Consider the following 16,941-nt stretch of genomic DNA (forward strand, 5'->3'; position numbering starts at 1 on the left):
GCAAGGGATGGAGAGGCTAAGTGAAGTTGAGACTTAGGAGGGAGAGAAAGTAGGGGTTCAAAGGTTCCCCAGGAATATATGAGAGTAGAACATTGCTCTGACAGTAACTAATAACCTGTGGTCTCCTTACTGATCACAACTCTCTTATCCAGCCAGGAACCCTCCCCCCTCCCCAAATCTAAGTGGTTTATTTATCATGTCTGTATGTGCAAACACTGTACTTCTGGGGGCAGGGAAAGGCATCTCTAAGAGCAGTTATGCAGCAAATACACTGGATGTTATTCTACAGATTTAGTTAACACACCATCTAAGCCAATGCTGTTTCACTCTAGGAGACCTCTATGCCCTTGGTCCTCACTCATCCCTGTTTACATGTGTGCTTGCTCACAGTACTCTCTCTGTTTAGAAAGCTTCCTCCCATTGCCAGCCAGCCTAAATGTCACCCACACTTTTCAGAGGCTACCTTCTCTTAGATATAAAGTTTCTCATGATGTAGCCTTAGGTGGACAGCATCTCTTTCTTGATGATGTCAGTGGAATCCTTACGCCACATTCCTACTAGTTTTTCACATCCTGGGGTGGGAGGTGGCTGTGTGTGTGTACAGAGACCGTGTCTGAATTGTCTCAGGGATCACTCCTAGCCCTTTGCTCAGTATCTGTTCTGCTCAGTATCTGTTCTGGAATGGAAGAAGAAAGGAAGGAACCATGATACAGGAAAAGAGGAGAGAAGGGGCCTTTGTGAAGCCACTTCAAAGGAAAATGATGACAATGTGGAAAGTCAAGGAAAAACAAAGCTCTTACTAATACAACTCATGGCCTTTCATGGACTCACTCTTATTGAGTCCCTAAAAAAATTTCTACGTGGAATACCTTTTAAAGAAGAGTGTTTTGCTTCTTTTATTTTACCCACAGTACTCTGAACACACAGAAAGCACTTAATAAATGCTTGCCAAATGCCAGGCAAAATTCTTTCCTAATACATCCCAGGGAGGATGCAGGTCCCTGGCCGAGAGGTCTGAAAGCCAGCCTGCCTTGTCACTGGAGGCAGACAGTCCATCCTCTCAGTACTTTCTCATTTGGCAAATGTCGATAGAGTGATCTATTCTACTTTACCTCTCTGGATTGTCCTTGAGAAGCTCTACAAAGACCTTCGAACACCGTAGAGAGGAATGAAAAGGGGTCGTTGGTACTGTTGACTAGAAAAACATTGGGAGCTCAACACATAGGTAACAACTTACAGTGATTCCATCCAGTCCGGGCAGCCCAGGCTCCCCCTGAGAAACAGACAAAGGCAGGACATTGAAGAGATGAATACATTAAGCTTGTGGTATTTCACAGATAACTGACCTAAGATGCAATAGGCATAAAAACGCATCACTGAAGCTTGGGCCTCCTCTGTCAAGGTCTTGTGTTTTAAATAATGCATGAATTGGAGAGATTCAACCATCTACTTTTTTTTTTTCCTAAGAAAAATCTAGACTCTAGAAGAAAAATATTATAGCCTTGGTTGAACAGGAATTCATATTTTACTTGGATTAATTAATTTTCACCTTTGCTAGGAACTTATCAATTAGAAACTGCTTCTGCGGGCTGGTGATTTTCCTGCTCTTTCTGGAGGAAAGCAAAGCTACCTTCCAGTGTACCTTCATCCCCAGAGAATCTGTGCCCATATGTATACAACGCAAATCAGACATTTCAAGGGAGAATCAATAGAGCATGTAGTCTCTGATTACGTTTTAATTACTTTGCAGCATCTTAAGTCACCGTAGGAATCTGTACTATAACCATCTTGTGGAAATTGCTGTGTTCCGCTGGGTCCAGGGTCTCTTTGGTTTTTGGCAAAACCATTTAATCAATGTTTGCTACAACAATGGTCACATTCTGACACCTGCTAGTCTTACCCCGCTTGGCTTATAGTGAAAAATCAGCTCTCTGCAACCTGGGAAGAGCACTGCCTGGGTTTTAGCTCTTCAGGAAGCTGGCTTGTGCCTGTGAGCGAGTCACATAGCCTCAGGCTACCTCAGTTTTTCTATCTGTAAAATGAGCAACATGAATCTGACAATCATGAGGTCCTTTCCAAGTCTAACATTCCATCTTCAGCTATGGCTTCTATAGCCAAGAACCCAAACCCTGTACCTTCTTCAGTTCTCAGCTACCCACACCCATCACTGCCTTGCAAAGTGATTTCCAATATTTCTGGCTCTGTGCATGGGTGGAAGACAGAAAGATGCCATCTTCAGCTGAGTGAGCTCGGGCGCATCTTCCCCTCAGATGTTGCACACATAGATTCCTGTCTGCTCCCAGGGAAATGATGGGCTCCCTTCCCACTCTGCAAGGGATTAGGGTCAGTCATTTGGCACCAGAGTTTACTGAAGGCCCACAGGATACCAGGCAGCATACGTCAAGAATACAGCCACAAGAATACAAAAGGTTCTTGTCAATTCCAGGAAGAGATGAACGTTTCCAGCCAGCTGCAGGGTTGATGGGCAACTTTTGTAGATAGCCAGGGGCCCAGCGAGGGTGATGGCTGGTATGCAGGTACAGAAAAAGGCGGAGCCATGATCCTGGGCTGGTGGCCATGTTAAGATGGGCAGAGACATACATGGCTTCAAACCAAGGTATGCAGACATCAAAGATTCTGTAGTAGACAGAAGGTATCTGCCTCCAGGAAATGTCTCGGCTTGTCAAGGAAAATGACACCCATGCAAACAGTTTGTTTGCTGATCTGTCCCCTATTTTTGGCCTAGATCTTACAAAGCAAATCTTTTTGACAGTATGGTTGCAAACATTTGTCAATGTTTCCACCACAAAAAGCTCTGGATTCTTTTAAAATCCAGCTTGGTCTGCTCCTTAAATAGAGACACAGATGCTAGTTCTGGAAATGTTTTCATTGGATGTGGGGCTCCATCCCGGGGAACTCAGCTTATAGCCTACTCAGCTGTCTGCCTTAGAGGCTCTTACCTTCATTCCTTTGAAACTATCTTGGGCAAGGATAGGTTCACCTTTAGAGCCTTTCTGACCAGGAAGCCCCTGAGCAAAATAAGAAAATTTTGTGAAGAAATGCACGCACGCACACGTGCACACACACACACACACACACACACACACACACACAGTATTGTTAATAGTGTGATCTGATCAGACAGAGGATCCATCCTCTGGATCCTCTTCAAGCAAGAGCCTGAAACCATGTGGCTTAGTCTATGGCAGATTTGGCCATGCTAAAGGGGCAAAGTACATCCCCTGAACTGTGCTGTGTCTCAGAGCTGCATGCCTGCTCCCCCAGCCTCCAAGTCAGAAGTCTGTAAAGGGATTAGAAAGTAGACTTTGAATCTATTCAGAGTACCAATCTGAACATCCACATATAATACACATGCCGTTTATAAGCCTATAGCTCACCTGCTCCATATCTCACAGGTACAAGTCACTGACAGGGACTAGGTCTAGGACAGAGGTTAGTGGACTTTTTCTGTAGAGAGCCAGATAGTAAATAATATAGGCTGTGTGGGCCATATCTGTGCTCTGTTTCATATTCTTCTGTTTTTCTTCACAGTCTTTTAAAAATGGAAAAACAAGCCATGGGACAAGGGTCCCATGGGCCAGTTTGCAGACGCCTGGTCTAAGATATAGCTACAAAACCATCTCCATCCTGTGCTTCTACCATATAACTTCAGTTTCTACACCTGTCTAAGAGGCTGGTGTGTCTCACTGTTAACATGGAAAACAGTTCAAAGTATGCCCAACCCATCCAGTCAGCCAGACTTTCAGTGGCAGATGCCACCTAATGTCTGCTAGATGTTGGCCTCCTGGGGAAAATCAATATCCCTATACCTAAGCGGAAGTTGGGATTAGTGTTGGGGGTAGGGCTAAGCTCTGGGGACTGAAGCGTTGACTGAACGATGGATTCCTGAGTTCAAGGTCCATAGGTATAATAAAAGTACAATGTGGTTCCAGAAGCGCAAACCAGCTTCTTGCCTAACACTTCCAATTTCCCCTTATTCTCACGGCCGCTACTTTCATCAAAGAAGATTCAAAGGGTATCCATTCAGTATTCGGCAGGGTTAGTAAGGTTCAGCTTAGTAAAATACACACCCAAGTTCCTATTCAGGCTTAAGGAGAGGTTTAGGGACAGGACTAGGTTTTACCCTGGTCCATTGGCTGTCAGGGGCTGTTTATTACCTCAAAATTCCTTTTCTCCCTCTTGGGGGCAGTGATTCCTTACTTTGCTGGATTTCCATTGTCTTAACACAGATGTGATCTGTTTTCCTCCCCTGTTGCCATGGCAGTGTTTGGAGGCCTCTGTGACTCAACCAGCTTATACTATGTTGGTAATACATCTTTCTCCCCCACTCCCTGCTGCATATCGGTTTGGTCCTTAGTTGTGAAGGTCCTTATGCCAATCTGGCGCTTGTGCTTTCTCCGTCTCACCTTCTCACGTATGCACTCACACCCACAACTTGGTCACTGAAGGCAATTCTCTTCCAGTAAAACGCCAATTAATTCACGTAGCTATGGAGTCTAACAGATCGTGTAATTTCTAGCTAAATGTATCACATCAGCACCCTTATTCTCTTAGATTATTTCAAATGAGGTTGAGAATGGGCTTGAAATGTGTTATTTTTCTCTTTCCAGCCACTTATAAAAGTAGCCTTGCAAGGGCATGGTATCTTTTAGAGATCTTTTTTTATTTTTTTTTTTTATTTTTTTTTTTTGCCGTATGCGGGCCTCTCACTGTTGTGGCCTCTCCCGTTGCATAGCACAGGCTCCGGATGCGCAGGCCCAGTGGCCATGGCTCACGGGCCCAGCCGTTCCGCGGCATGTGGGATCTTCCCGGACCGGGGCATGAACCCGCGTCCCCTGCATCGGCAGGTGGACTCTCAACCACTGTGCCACCCGGAAAGCCCTAGAGATCTTTTAGATCCCAATATTTGAGCTCTATCTGGATGAATGGAATGAAATAAAAGTGATGACACCAAGATCCAATAAACGTCTTAACAATCCCAGAACTGAGGGTTGTGATGTGGGGAGCGGGTGGGAAGAGGGAAAACTACGTCAGTGTAGAGCAGGATTTCTCAACCATTTCTCACTATTGATACTTTGGGACAGATGATTCCTTGATGTTGTGATGGGGGGCTATCCTGTGCCAGTAGCACACCCCCAGTTATGAAGACCAAAAGTGTCAATAATAACTGTCAAATGTCCCCGGGGGTGGGGCCAGGGCAAAATCGCCGCTGGTTAAGAATCGCTGGTAGAGACCAAGCTTGCCAAGCCCTTTGGGTCACTGTTAGTGCTCCCATGATCCCATGTAAGCCTTCCAAGTACGGCATCTCCCCATATCGTCTAATGTGGGAAAATGTCAAATAGCCCAAGTGTGTACTTTGCTCTAAAATTTACTACAGTCTTTTCATAATCTTGCCAACTCTAAAAGCATCATTAAAAAAAACCAAACCCTAAGTAGTGTAGCATGTGTACACTTCCCTGAAACTGGTATTCTTCTTTAGACTTTTAATGTCGTGGTGCTACCAGCACAGACTCCTGCATTGGACAAGGGTCTGCAGTGGTTGCCCCTCGGCTACTTAACGAGCTCTCCAGAGAAGCAGAAGATAGGGCACACTTGGAGGCAAGCAAAGACATTTGAAATAATGTACAAAGATCTGACAGCATACGGGTGGTCCGAGAAGCCCGGGATAGCCATCAGGGCCTGGAAATCCAACAGCTCCTTGAGTTCCATTACAGCCATCCAGGCCAGGTGGGCCTCTGGGTCCTGGCTGTCCAGGGTGGCCCTGTTCAAAGAGAAAGAAGGGATCAAGTCAGCCACAGGACTCTCAGCTACTCCAAGCTCCACAGCGAGAGAAGTCAAGGATGCTGTCAAACTCTGGCTCCTTGCCCACTCCCTTTGCCCCATCGCCTCTGCTGCCATCGCTGTTCATTATACTCAGGTGTAGGTGGCTGATGACAGCTCAGTGTTACCCCTCCCCAAAAGATCGATGTTTTAATAGGATCCAAGCTGAAACCAAAGGGATCAAACGTGAAGAGATGGGCTACACAGGGTGCTGCAACTTCACCTTCCTTCAGTACAAAGATGTACTAAGATGTACTAAGATGGGGCTTAGCTGCCAGGCAGCTGGACTGCTACCAACAGGGAATCATGCCAGGCCTTGGGAATTCCTCAGAACAGACAGGAACCTGGGCAGCCTGGCACGGCTTTCTGTATTGGAAGCTCTGCATGGGAAATGAGGCTGGATTTTGGTCAAGAGCAGAAGGAGTTTCCATAGCACCACCTCTCCTGAATGCTGCTTGGTCAAAAATAAACAAGTCAAGGAAGAACCACACTTTGAACCTTATTTTGTCATTATCTCACGTCATGCTATTGCTTCAGTCAAGGAACTGTATCTTCTCTTCTTCATACTCATTACTGAGGCAGTTGTTTTGCTGGGGAATCAGTAATCATTCACATACAGCTGGTGTCTGAATTCAATAATTCTGTGCTTCCTTGGTGCATAGAATCTACCTCTTTTGAGGAAATATATCTTTTTCAATCTATCAAAAGCAGGTTGTGTGTTGGGTATGGAACAAAGAGATGACCTGAAAGACCAAAAATCTAGATGGGTCAATATATATATATATATATATATATATATATATATATATATATACACACACACACACACACACACACACACACACACACACATATATACATGTATATACATATATATTTTTTGGCTTTAAAATATATATAAAATATATATTTGGCTTTAAAAAATATATACATATATGTATAATATATATGTGTATATATTTAATGATTTGAGGGAAACATGCCATGTGTTCAAAAATCAACTTTTCAAATTATTAGAGGAAACAACCTTTTGTCAAATGCTTATTGTGAGAATGCGCCACAGAATTCTGTTTCATTGTCATTGCTATTATAGTTGTAGGAGATAGATGATATGTTAATGCAAGAGTATGAGTCTAGACTGCTGGACTTATGGAATGCAGAGTCCAGAGGAGTGGTCAATAAACATATCTTTGCAATAAATCTGTTATAAGCTGTGCCTCTCCGGACTCAGGTGAGGAGTTTTATTTGCACTAGGGAAACTGAGACAGCTTACTAGAGTCATCAACATCTTATTACCAAATGAGATGGCTATTCCTGTTTGCCCTGAAGATCTACACTCTACCTTCCCTAGATCTGTGCCTTGGGAGGCTGACCTTCACGGATGGTACTGTCCAGGCTCCCTTTCCCTCTGTCTTCCAATTATATTTGGTCACTGGGAGGCACAAGCAGGAGATGGGAGAGCACGAGAAGGACGAGCACAGATTGTTTATTTCTCCCATGCCCTCCCTCCTTGGCTATATTGCTGGCAGTGGCCACATTTCTCTATAATCTTAGCTCCCACTGGGCAACTGTTATTCCATGGCTCCAGGTCTTACAGGGTTCCAGTATTACCATTCCTCCTTTCCCCTTTGGGACTAGGGTGGTAACAGCTTTGTGCTGGTTGCTTCACCCTGCACTGTTGTTTCCCTTAACCCCGCCTGCATCCTTTAAATAAGCCCTTCACTTAACTCTATTTAGCCGACCCCTTCAGGTGGAGTGTCTATTTCGTCCTGGGATCCTAATCACCATTTTTAAATGTCCCGGCCAAGTTTGCTAGGGGTTATCTCTCAACTGGGTAACAGAGATGAGTTAAGACAAGACAACAGGCTGGCTCAGTACTAGGGATGTTCCTTAGCCCTGGGACCTTGGTTTTGCCCTTTCTGGGTAGAGATAATGACTTTACATATGTGTGTGCCAGCTCTCCAAGGGAATGCAGCTCTTTGAGGGAGAAAACCACGGTTCTATATAATCACAGGGGATTGAACACACAGAATAGGTGGATCTGCTGTATTCCAGAAAAGCACTGTTCCTCAGAACCCAGAGTGCAAAGGAAAAGTTTCCATTTGGTGAGTGGTACGTGGTCACTTTGAAGATACAAACCTCGTGTGTTCATTTATGAGTCTCTAGGCGGGGAAATGTTTGAGATTGACTCCACGGGAAAAGCTAAACATAAATTGCAAAGGACAACTTGAAAACTTCTGCTTCCAACTTATTTGAACTGAAAACATTGGCTCAACCTACATTTCTCGTGGGTGCCAACAGCCCAACTCACAGCTGTGATATCATTAAAAGCCACAGCCCTACCGCCCCTCGTCCACGTTGTTTTAATGTTGAATATCTTTATGACTGCTTGTTTGTTCACTCTCAACTGGTGGCCGTGCCCCTTAGTGCACAGACTTGGATGCTCTTGCTCATTCATGTGGAAAGTGTCTACATGACAGCAAAGATGGAGTTCTGGGACCAAAACCAGTGACACAGATGTGAGCAGTCGCCAATATCAAGAGGGGAAACCAGATTTGTGCAGTGATCCAGTTTAGTAAGATGTGTTTTGGGGAAGCTGTTGGTTTTAGCCAAATGGCTTAATAAAGTGCTGCTGAGAGTTGGGCAAAATCATAAGTCTGACTGGGCTGAGGGTATCTGTGTTTTCCTCTGTCTGAGGGAGTCTTGCCAGTCTGAGAACTGCTGCTTCTATAGGCACTAGAGGTTGGACTCAGTCCCCCCAATATTTCTGGAGTTCCTGCTCTATGCTGAATTTAGCCCTGGGGTCTCTGAGGCCTCTGAGAGGAGCAGAAGACAGACTCTGTGCTTTCAAGGAGCTAGATACGGCTATCGTACAAGACAGTCAATAAATACCATGCACCATACGTAATAAGGAGCTAGAGCGTGTGGGACAGACGCCAAAGACTCCTGGAAGAATAGAGATGGAAAGGAGAGGTAAGCTGTCAACAGGAGGTGCTCATTAATACATCATGAATAGCTGGAAGAGAGGGAGGGAACAGGGGATGATAATTTCTTAGAGTAAGTGAGGCTTGGAGCCTGAAGCTAAAGCGATTGAAAGTCAAAAGAAAAAATGTGCAACCTTAGGTCAAGGGAAGGGCCAAGCTACGGGCCAAGGGAGTGGGGACTTCTACTGGGAGCAGCGCACTCATTTGGAGGAATCTGGACAGCTGCGACTCATTCTCCCAAGCAACGAAGCCCTCAAAGAGAAGTGGTCAGTTTCTAGAAGCCCTCTGGCTCTGTTGGCCACAAGTTGGAGGCAGAAGTGTCCAGCTGGACTCTGGGGTGGGCTCCAGCTCAGAACTGGAATCAGCCTCTGCTTCACAGGATTCATTTCCTTCCAGCCCCCATTAAAAAGAGACTACGGGAGGAAGGGTATAGTACTGTTGCGAGCTTCAAATCCTCCACTCGCCTCTGGTGAAGCCAGCTCTGCAGGATTGGTTCCCACAAGATACACATTCTGAGTGGAGACTCTGGACGACGTGGTCATAGAACACAGACATGAGAAAATGCCAGGGGATGGCGTAAAAGGGTGGCCAACCCCATCCACTTATTTCCCCACTGGCCCCTTCCTGGGCATTTTTCAGACTCTGCAGTTGAATAACAGGCAGAAATATGATGGCCGATTTGTTGATACGTATAACAAATACAAGGTAAGTGAGCCTTCTATTCTCTAAATCCACAAATGTATATGAGATCTGGGGAAAAAGTGAATCAGATGATAATACCTTTGAGGGCAGAGCCATATGCCTTTTTTGTATTCCCATAGTAGAGTGCCAGCACATAGCGGGTACTCAAGAAATTCCTATAGATTGGCACAAAGAAATTCGAACCCCCTTAGCTGATACTAGATGATTATGTAGTGTAACACAAGAAGCTGTTAAGTCAAGAGTTTACCAAACTGCTTTGATATGGTTCAAAAGAACCCCTTAGAGGTTGTTTGAAAGATAAAGGCATGATGTAGGACTTCCCTCAAATGGAGGAGCTCCATTTTTTCCTGTTCTATATATGCTGAGCTTCTACACAAGATTTGGTTCTTCTCTTAAGGTTGAAAACCACTGCTAGAGGCAAACACAGTCCAGGCTAAAGATTAAATATATAGAGAAGTGCTGAAGGATATAACTAAAAAGTGATAGCAGTAAGTTCCAAATACTGTATCTTAGAGGCTGGAGAAATGTTACCATGCAACCTCCAGTGGCAGGATAAGTAGGGATATTGGGTGAAAACGGAGAAACTAAGGGATTGAGCTGGATGGAATGGGAAAAGGAGATGTCTGCAAGCTCCAGACTTCCCACTTATCTCTAGCAAAGCCAGTTCCTCAGGATGAATGGAAGAGGCTGTCTCCAAGTGACCTTAGGAGTAGCCACTTTGTAAAAACCATCAACAAAGCAAAAAAACAACCTAACGAATGGGAGAAGATATTTGAAAATGATATGACTGATAAGGGGGTAATATCCAACATATATAAACAGCTCATACAACTCAATATCAAAAGAACAAACAACCCAATTAAAAAATGGGCAGAAGAACTGAATAGACATTTTTCCAAAGAAGAAATGCAGATGGCCAACAGGCACATGAAAAAATGCTCAACATCACTAATCATCAGGAAATGCAAATCAAAACCACAATGAGGTATGACCTCACATCTATCAGAATGGCTATCCTCAAAAAGAACACAAATAACAAATGTTGACAAGGATGTAGAGAAAAGGGAACCCTCCTACACTGTTGGTGGGAATGTAAACTCGTGCAGCCACTGTGGAAAACGGTACGGAGGTTTCTCAAAAAAATAAAAATAGAACTATCATATGACCCAGCAATTCCACTCCTGGGTATATATCCGAAAAAAACAAAAACACTAATTCAAAAAGATACATGCACCCCAATGTTCATAGCAGCATTATTTACAATTGCCAAGATACGGAAGCAACCTAAGTGTCCATCAACAGATGAATGGATAAAGAAGACGTGATATATATATATACCACAATGGAATACCACTCAGCCATAAAAAAGACCGAAACTTTGCCATTTAAAGCAACATGGATGGACTTGCAGGGTGTTATGCTAAGTGAAATAAGGCAGACAGAGAAAGACAAATACTTTACGATGTCAATTATATGTGGAATCTAAAAAATACAACAAACTAGTGAATATAACAAAAAGGAAGCAGACTCACAGATACAGAGAACAAACTAGTGGTTACTGGTGGGGGAAGGGAGGGGCACTATAGGGGATGGGGGAGTGGGAGGTACAAACTATTGGGTGTAAGACAGGCTCAAGGATGTATTGTACAACACAGGCAATATAGCCAATGTGCTGTAATAACTGTAAATAAAAAGCAACCTTTAAAAATTGTATTTAAGAGTCAAAAAGAAAAAAAAACAATTAAAGGGAAATTCACTCTGAAATAAGGCTGAAGAAAGAAATTATTAAAATTAAATGTATTAAGGTATCACTAAGTATTTTTCTATCTAATTTCATGAACCCCCTTAATTTTCTTATAATGAGGATGTATGTGCTCTAATGTGGCACTATCTTCACACCAGTCCCTCATCCCCAATGAAAGCTCCCCTCAAGCCATAAGACCTAACTCACTTTGTCTAAGATACTGATGGTCTTTTATGCCTGCACATGTCTCTGCATCCCCCAACCATATGGTTTAGCTCTGCCCGTAACTGAATCCCAAGGAAACTGTGGATGAGCACTGCCCTTTAAGCCTTACCACGCACATCTCAACACTTGACCCTGAGCACGTGTGCCTGAGACAGGATGTTGTTAAGGCCAAAGTGCTTGAGCTATGAGGCAGAACCTAGAGGTTGTATTAAAAATGCCTCTGTGCAATGGATAAACAACAAGGTCCTACTGTATAGCACAGGGAACTATATTCAGTATCCTGTGATAAACCATCATGGAAAAGAATATGGAAAAAATGTATATATATGTATAACTGAATCATTTTGCTGTACACCAGAAGCTAACACAACATTGTAAATCAACTATACTTCAATAAAATAAATTTCAAAAACGCTTCTATGAACACACTCACCGGAATCCCATTGATGCCAAGAAAGCCAGGAACTCCCATGGGACCCTAAGAAAAGGAGGAGGGAGAGGAATGTAAGAGATGATATAACTGATCTCCATTAGATGAAGTGGGTTTGTTCATGTGATTCATGACCTAAGTCGTTAAGAAGTATTTTGTACCTCCCTCCCCACATTGCATCACCTTGCTCCCTATTCCACTTCCAAGCAATCACTAGCCTCTACCTAAGGTCTCGGACAGTTCTTGTCTTAGACAACGTGGTGTAAGACCTAAAAATAAGGCTCAATATTACATGCTGCCTTGACATCTGGGAAAACTGGGAGGGCCTCAAATGGCCTAAGCAAAAGTTCATTTCTCCACTCTGCTTCTGAAGATAAGGTCTCTTGGGCAAACGACCCTTCTTATTAAATAGACCAGGTGCAGTTCTCGCTTATTCCTGAGTAGTGGGTTTCCGTCTCCTGCTGGCCCACTGAATTTTTCAAACAAGCCAGTCATACTCTCCCTCGAGAATCAAGGGGCACTCACCCTGTTGACATGACAAAAGTCTGCTTCTCACAGCCCCTTGTGGCCCATTCTGTTCCAGAGCGCAAGCCCTGTGTGGCCCTGCATGGGGTGTGATGTCCTCCTCCCCTGTGCTGTGAGTGTATGTGACTAATAAACCTGTTGTTGATCTCTTCTGTCCAATGTCAGGTGTCATATCTTCGGCCATCCCCAGGACCCTAGAGCAGGAATCCCTCCCTCACCAATGGGGTGAATAGGAGGTGATTAAAATCGGCAGATAACATAAACTGAACTGCTAACCTCAGTCAGCCAGCCACCATGACATGACCAATCTTTCTTGCATCTCTTTCCCTATATTTGTGGCCCAGCTGGCTTCCAAGCATCTGACCCCTTGCATCCCGTTCCCCTTGCTTGGATTCCTTTGCTGCCCTGTTGATTGGCCTCCTGACCCGTGCCCAGTTCAAACCCACATGACTGCCCACCACGGTCAGCCCACTTGTCTAGCAAATAGCTTATACATGCACTTTCTGACTTGCTGGCTATGGGAATCTCTCCAAAAATGGGCTGTAGCAGCACAACACCCAGCCTGTCTCTTATTAAAGTATGTAGCCTGGCACCAAGGTATCTGGGATTAGTATCCTTTCCATAAATAAACAGAACTGAGATTTAGAACCTTTTACCTTCACACTCACAGCCCATGAGTCAAAGGAAAAATCAAGCTTTGGTGTTCTTACCTTATCTCCTTTTGGTCCATACGGTCCCAGAGGTCCTGGGGAGCCCCTTTCTCCTTTCAACCCTGATAAACCACTAGGGCCAGGAAATCCTTGAGGACCCACTGGACCTTGAATTCCAATTGGTCCTGGTCGCCCCTAAGATGGACAGAAGGAGTACGATTAGTCAACAGAGGACTTACCATCCCCGCTTCCCATTTTCCCATGCACAAAGAACACTGTCATCACTTCACTAAATAATTTTGGCTTAGAGACCTATGAAGCATGTCAAAGTTCCAGACACGGATCAGAACAGGCTATTTTAGGGGCCGCTAAGCTTATTTGGATAGAACATATTTTATAAGCACATTTAATAAGATTCATGTGCGCCAAGATCCTTCAACTTTGTACTTCTTAGGAGATTAGTTATTCAGGCTGGATAATATTGTCCTCTTCCTAGTTAATGCTAGGCCATCAGAAGAGTGAAAGAACAGAACTCTGGAGAGCATCAGGACGTTTTCGGACCCATGTCCAAATGGCCAACCGCATGCTTGCAGTGAAGCCCGGAAATGGCTGTGCCTGGAGAACACTGCCTCGGTGGGCCAGAGGGAGGAGAACCCAGAAACCCACGGTTGACCAACCTGTCAGCTTATCTTTGACGGCAGTTCCCAGAATCCCAGCACTGCAACTAGAAACAGACACTCACAGCGAACACACACACATTGTTTATCTGCTCCCTCTCTATGCCCCTGCGCCCCCGCCACCTGTACAGTGTTGAATGTGTAAAATCCAGGAAGCCTGAGAATATCCATCAAGTATCAATGATGATAGCAAGAGGGAGAAGCCTGAGGATTTTGAATGCCCTGGTGATAAAGTGTCTGTAACAATTAAATCTGAGAGTTCAGGCTGACATTTTCTAGCTGACCGAGATAGAGAATTAACCCCAGTGGGTGCAACAGAGGCCGGCTAGTCTGTTTAGAACAAATCCCAAAAGGGACTGAATTTTCTTGGCAGAAAAATGAAAACCATTAGTAATGTGCATTAACTCTCAGAGAACACAACACCGTATCAGGTAGAAAGCCTGTTTTCATAAACACTTCCATCTCTGCCCCTTAGCCCCTTTTACCGACTGTCCGCAATTTCCTACAAACCTGTGCAAAATTCTGAGAAAAGTCCATTAAACATGCCCTTTAATATTCACCTTCAAGATTTACTTTTGAAAGGGCTGAGAAGAGGACAGACGCTTTATGCAGTGGTTAGACTCACGCACTGGAGACGCAAATGTCAATCAGGCCCACGAAGACCCGGGACTCTTGCAAAGAAGTAAAAGATGCTCTTCCCAAGGAGATGCAATTCTCTGCAGCTGCCACCCACCAATCAAACTTTCCCGACCCGTAACACGCAACCTACAGAGGGTGCTAGGCTGCAGAATGCTTAACAGGCTTATTTCTGAGAATGATGGGGTGGGAGGTTAACTTTTGCTTTTTATGCTCTTACCTCCTGTTGGTTGGACTTCTGTTTACAATGATTCTCTTATTTATTACTCTTATAAATTTTCGCTGTATATACACACACACACACACACACAACTAAAAAGTAAAAGAACAACACTTAAAAAAATAGTGCTGGGTTGTGGTTGAGGATTAACAAAGAAGTCTAAAATGTGGGCCTAGCTTTCAAGACTAATGTACACAAAACCATTGCAAACAGTTCAAGTCCGGAATGGAGCAGAAGTGCTGCGGGAACACAAAGGCAGGGTTGGCCATGGAGGGTTTGTGGAATGCTTACATTCTGTCCACGGCTCAGGGGAGTCACGGGCCACACTGGAAAGGCTGAGTGGGCCCCAGCTGAAGTAGGCCTGGAAAGCAAGGCAGGGAAGTTGAAGACTTGATGTGGCAGGAAATAGGGAACCCTTAGAGGTTTGGGGACACAGGAGGGATGGGAGGAAGGCAGTGTTTCAGGGCTGAAACTCATCAACAAGTGTTCGGGAGAACCCACGCATGTGCGCGTGCGTGCTTGTGTGTGTGTGTGTGTGTGTGTGTGTGTGTGTGTGTGTGTGTGTGAGAGAGAGAGAGAGAGAGAGAGAGAGAGAGAGCGAGCATGAGGCCAGGGCAGCCTACCTGAGGCTGGAACAAGGGAGACAGATAAGAACCAGCTGTTGGGGGAGAAAAGGACTGGTTGGTGGGAGGATGAGAGGCACGATAGGTTTGGCGAGACCATGTTATTACTAGCAAAGGAGATGCAGTCAGGGCACTGAATGCTTGACCCAAATCTGAGCCCTGCCCAAAGCTTTCGCGCATCAAGGGAGGGGAGGTGAGAGCATGATAAACCGTTGAACAGCTACTGAGAGGGCAGACTGTGGCGTGGCCCAATTCCCATCTCGCTCACATCACTAGAGCCCGAGCAGTGCCTGGTGTGGGCATAGGGGCTGGCACACTCCAGACCTGGTCTCTTGCCTTTGTGAGTGCACACTCAGCAAGAATAAGCAAAGAGACATAGGAGTGAGGCAATTCTCTGGCTGGATTTAACAGGAAATCTGATTCCATCCAGAAAAGGCAGGCTTCCATGGCCCGCTCCCTCTCTCTTGGCTGGGAGGGCAGGCTGAATTTACCATAGCCACACAGATGACTCCTCCGTTCCAGTCAGAGAGCTTAAAGTGAGTCTCTGAAAGAGCTCATGGATTCTTTGAATTCGAATTCTTTTTCCAAAGGGGCATTTGAAACGGTACCCCTTGGAGGAAGGTGTACTTCTGGGCTGGTCCCGGCTAGAAACCTCTCAGACAGAAGCAGGGCCTGCGGGATGTCTTAAGGCCTCTGAGGCGCTGTTGGCCCAGAACTTCCTCTTTAGTGTGGTACCAGGCCCTTCTGGAGCCTGCAGTCCTAGGATACGAGACAAGGAGGCTTCCTATCCACTGAGGTCCTTTCTTTCATACAGTGGCACAGAGCACCGTGAACAGACGAAGATGGCAAAAAAAAAAAATTGAGAGAGACATTTCTTTCTTGGGCTGTTCTGTCAGCCATCTCTAGCTATGCTTACTCTGTGCCTATAGCTGTATGATCTTTTCCCTCGTCTCCAATGCACAGGCTTTCTGTCACCCTGCCCAGTGGACTGCTGACGCTTAATACTAAATCAGTGATGAAGTGCTTTTTTTGGTTTGTTCGCTTGTTTTCCTCCAAACAAGCTATAGGTGGCACTTTTCATAACGGCCAGCAGAGGGCAGTGTGAGAACACAGAGGCTACAGATAAGCAGGTGGGTGGGTGGGCCTCTCCCTCTCCCACTACAGAGAAAAAGAAATCAAACCGGTGTCAGAGAAGTCACGGAATGTTGGAGCAAGAAGGGCCCTTAGAGACCGTTCCATCCAGGCTCTATTTTATACACACGGGGAAAAAAGGAGGCCGAGAGAACAGGAAGGACTTGTTTAGGTCACGTAGCTAGTGAGGAACAGCATGGGACTCAAACTAGACCACCCGTTGCCAGCGTGTGGCTCTCTCCCTGTTTGCCAGTGGCAGATGTCCGGGGGGGGGTCCTTGAGGCTGCCCCCCCTCACCCCAGGCCCGCCCCTGGGACTGTCCCCATCAGTAGGCTGCAGTAGCCAGATGCTCACACATCATTTCTCTCTTCCTAACTGATCATTTCACAGAACCAATCTGAAACATCATCACTGTTTGGACTGCTAGCAGAATTTCAATGGGCTTGGACCAATGCCCTGCCCTGATACATGTCATTTATTTTGGCAAATAGACCCAGACAGGGCAGAAGGGACTCCTCCAAGTCTTTCCAACAAGCTCTCCTGCCTCCATCTG

General features: G+C 45.2%; 1 protein-coding gene across 3 annotated transcripts in view; it reads right to left on the minus strand.

Moving 5' to 3' along the window:
- COL4A6 (collagen type IV alpha 6 chain) overlaps positions 1-16,941 on the minus strand; it is a 285,573-nt gene that overhangs the window by 56,036 nt on the left and 212,596 nt on the right. For all 3 annotated transcript variants that reach the window (XM_027089501.1, XM_027089500.1, XM_027089499.1), the window contains exons 4-8: positions 13,162-13,296; positions 11,930-11,974; positions 5,666-5,782; positions 2,961-3,029; positions 1,238-1,273 (exon numbers count right to left, since the gene is read on the minus strand). In XM_027089501.1, the coding sequence (XP_026945302.1) occupies positions 1,238-1,273; positions 2,961-3,029; positions 5,666-5,782; positions 11,930-11,974; positions 13,162-13,296 (402 nt within the window). The remainder of the gene's footprint in view (positions 1-1,237; positions 1,274-2,960; positions 3,030-5,665; positions 5,783-11,929; positions 11,975-13,161; positions 13,297-16,941) is intronic.

This window comes from Aethalodelphis obliquidens, unplaced genomic scaffold (genome assembly GCF_003676395.1).
Source record: "Aethalodelphis obliquidens isolate GAN/ISIS:26980383/991018 unplaced genomic scaffold, ASM367639v1 scaffold66, whole genome shotgun sequence".
NCBI classification, from domain to species: domain Eukaryota; kingdom Metazoa; phylum Chordata; class Mammalia; order Artiodactyla; family Delphinidae; genus Aethalodelphis; species Aethalodelphis obliquidens.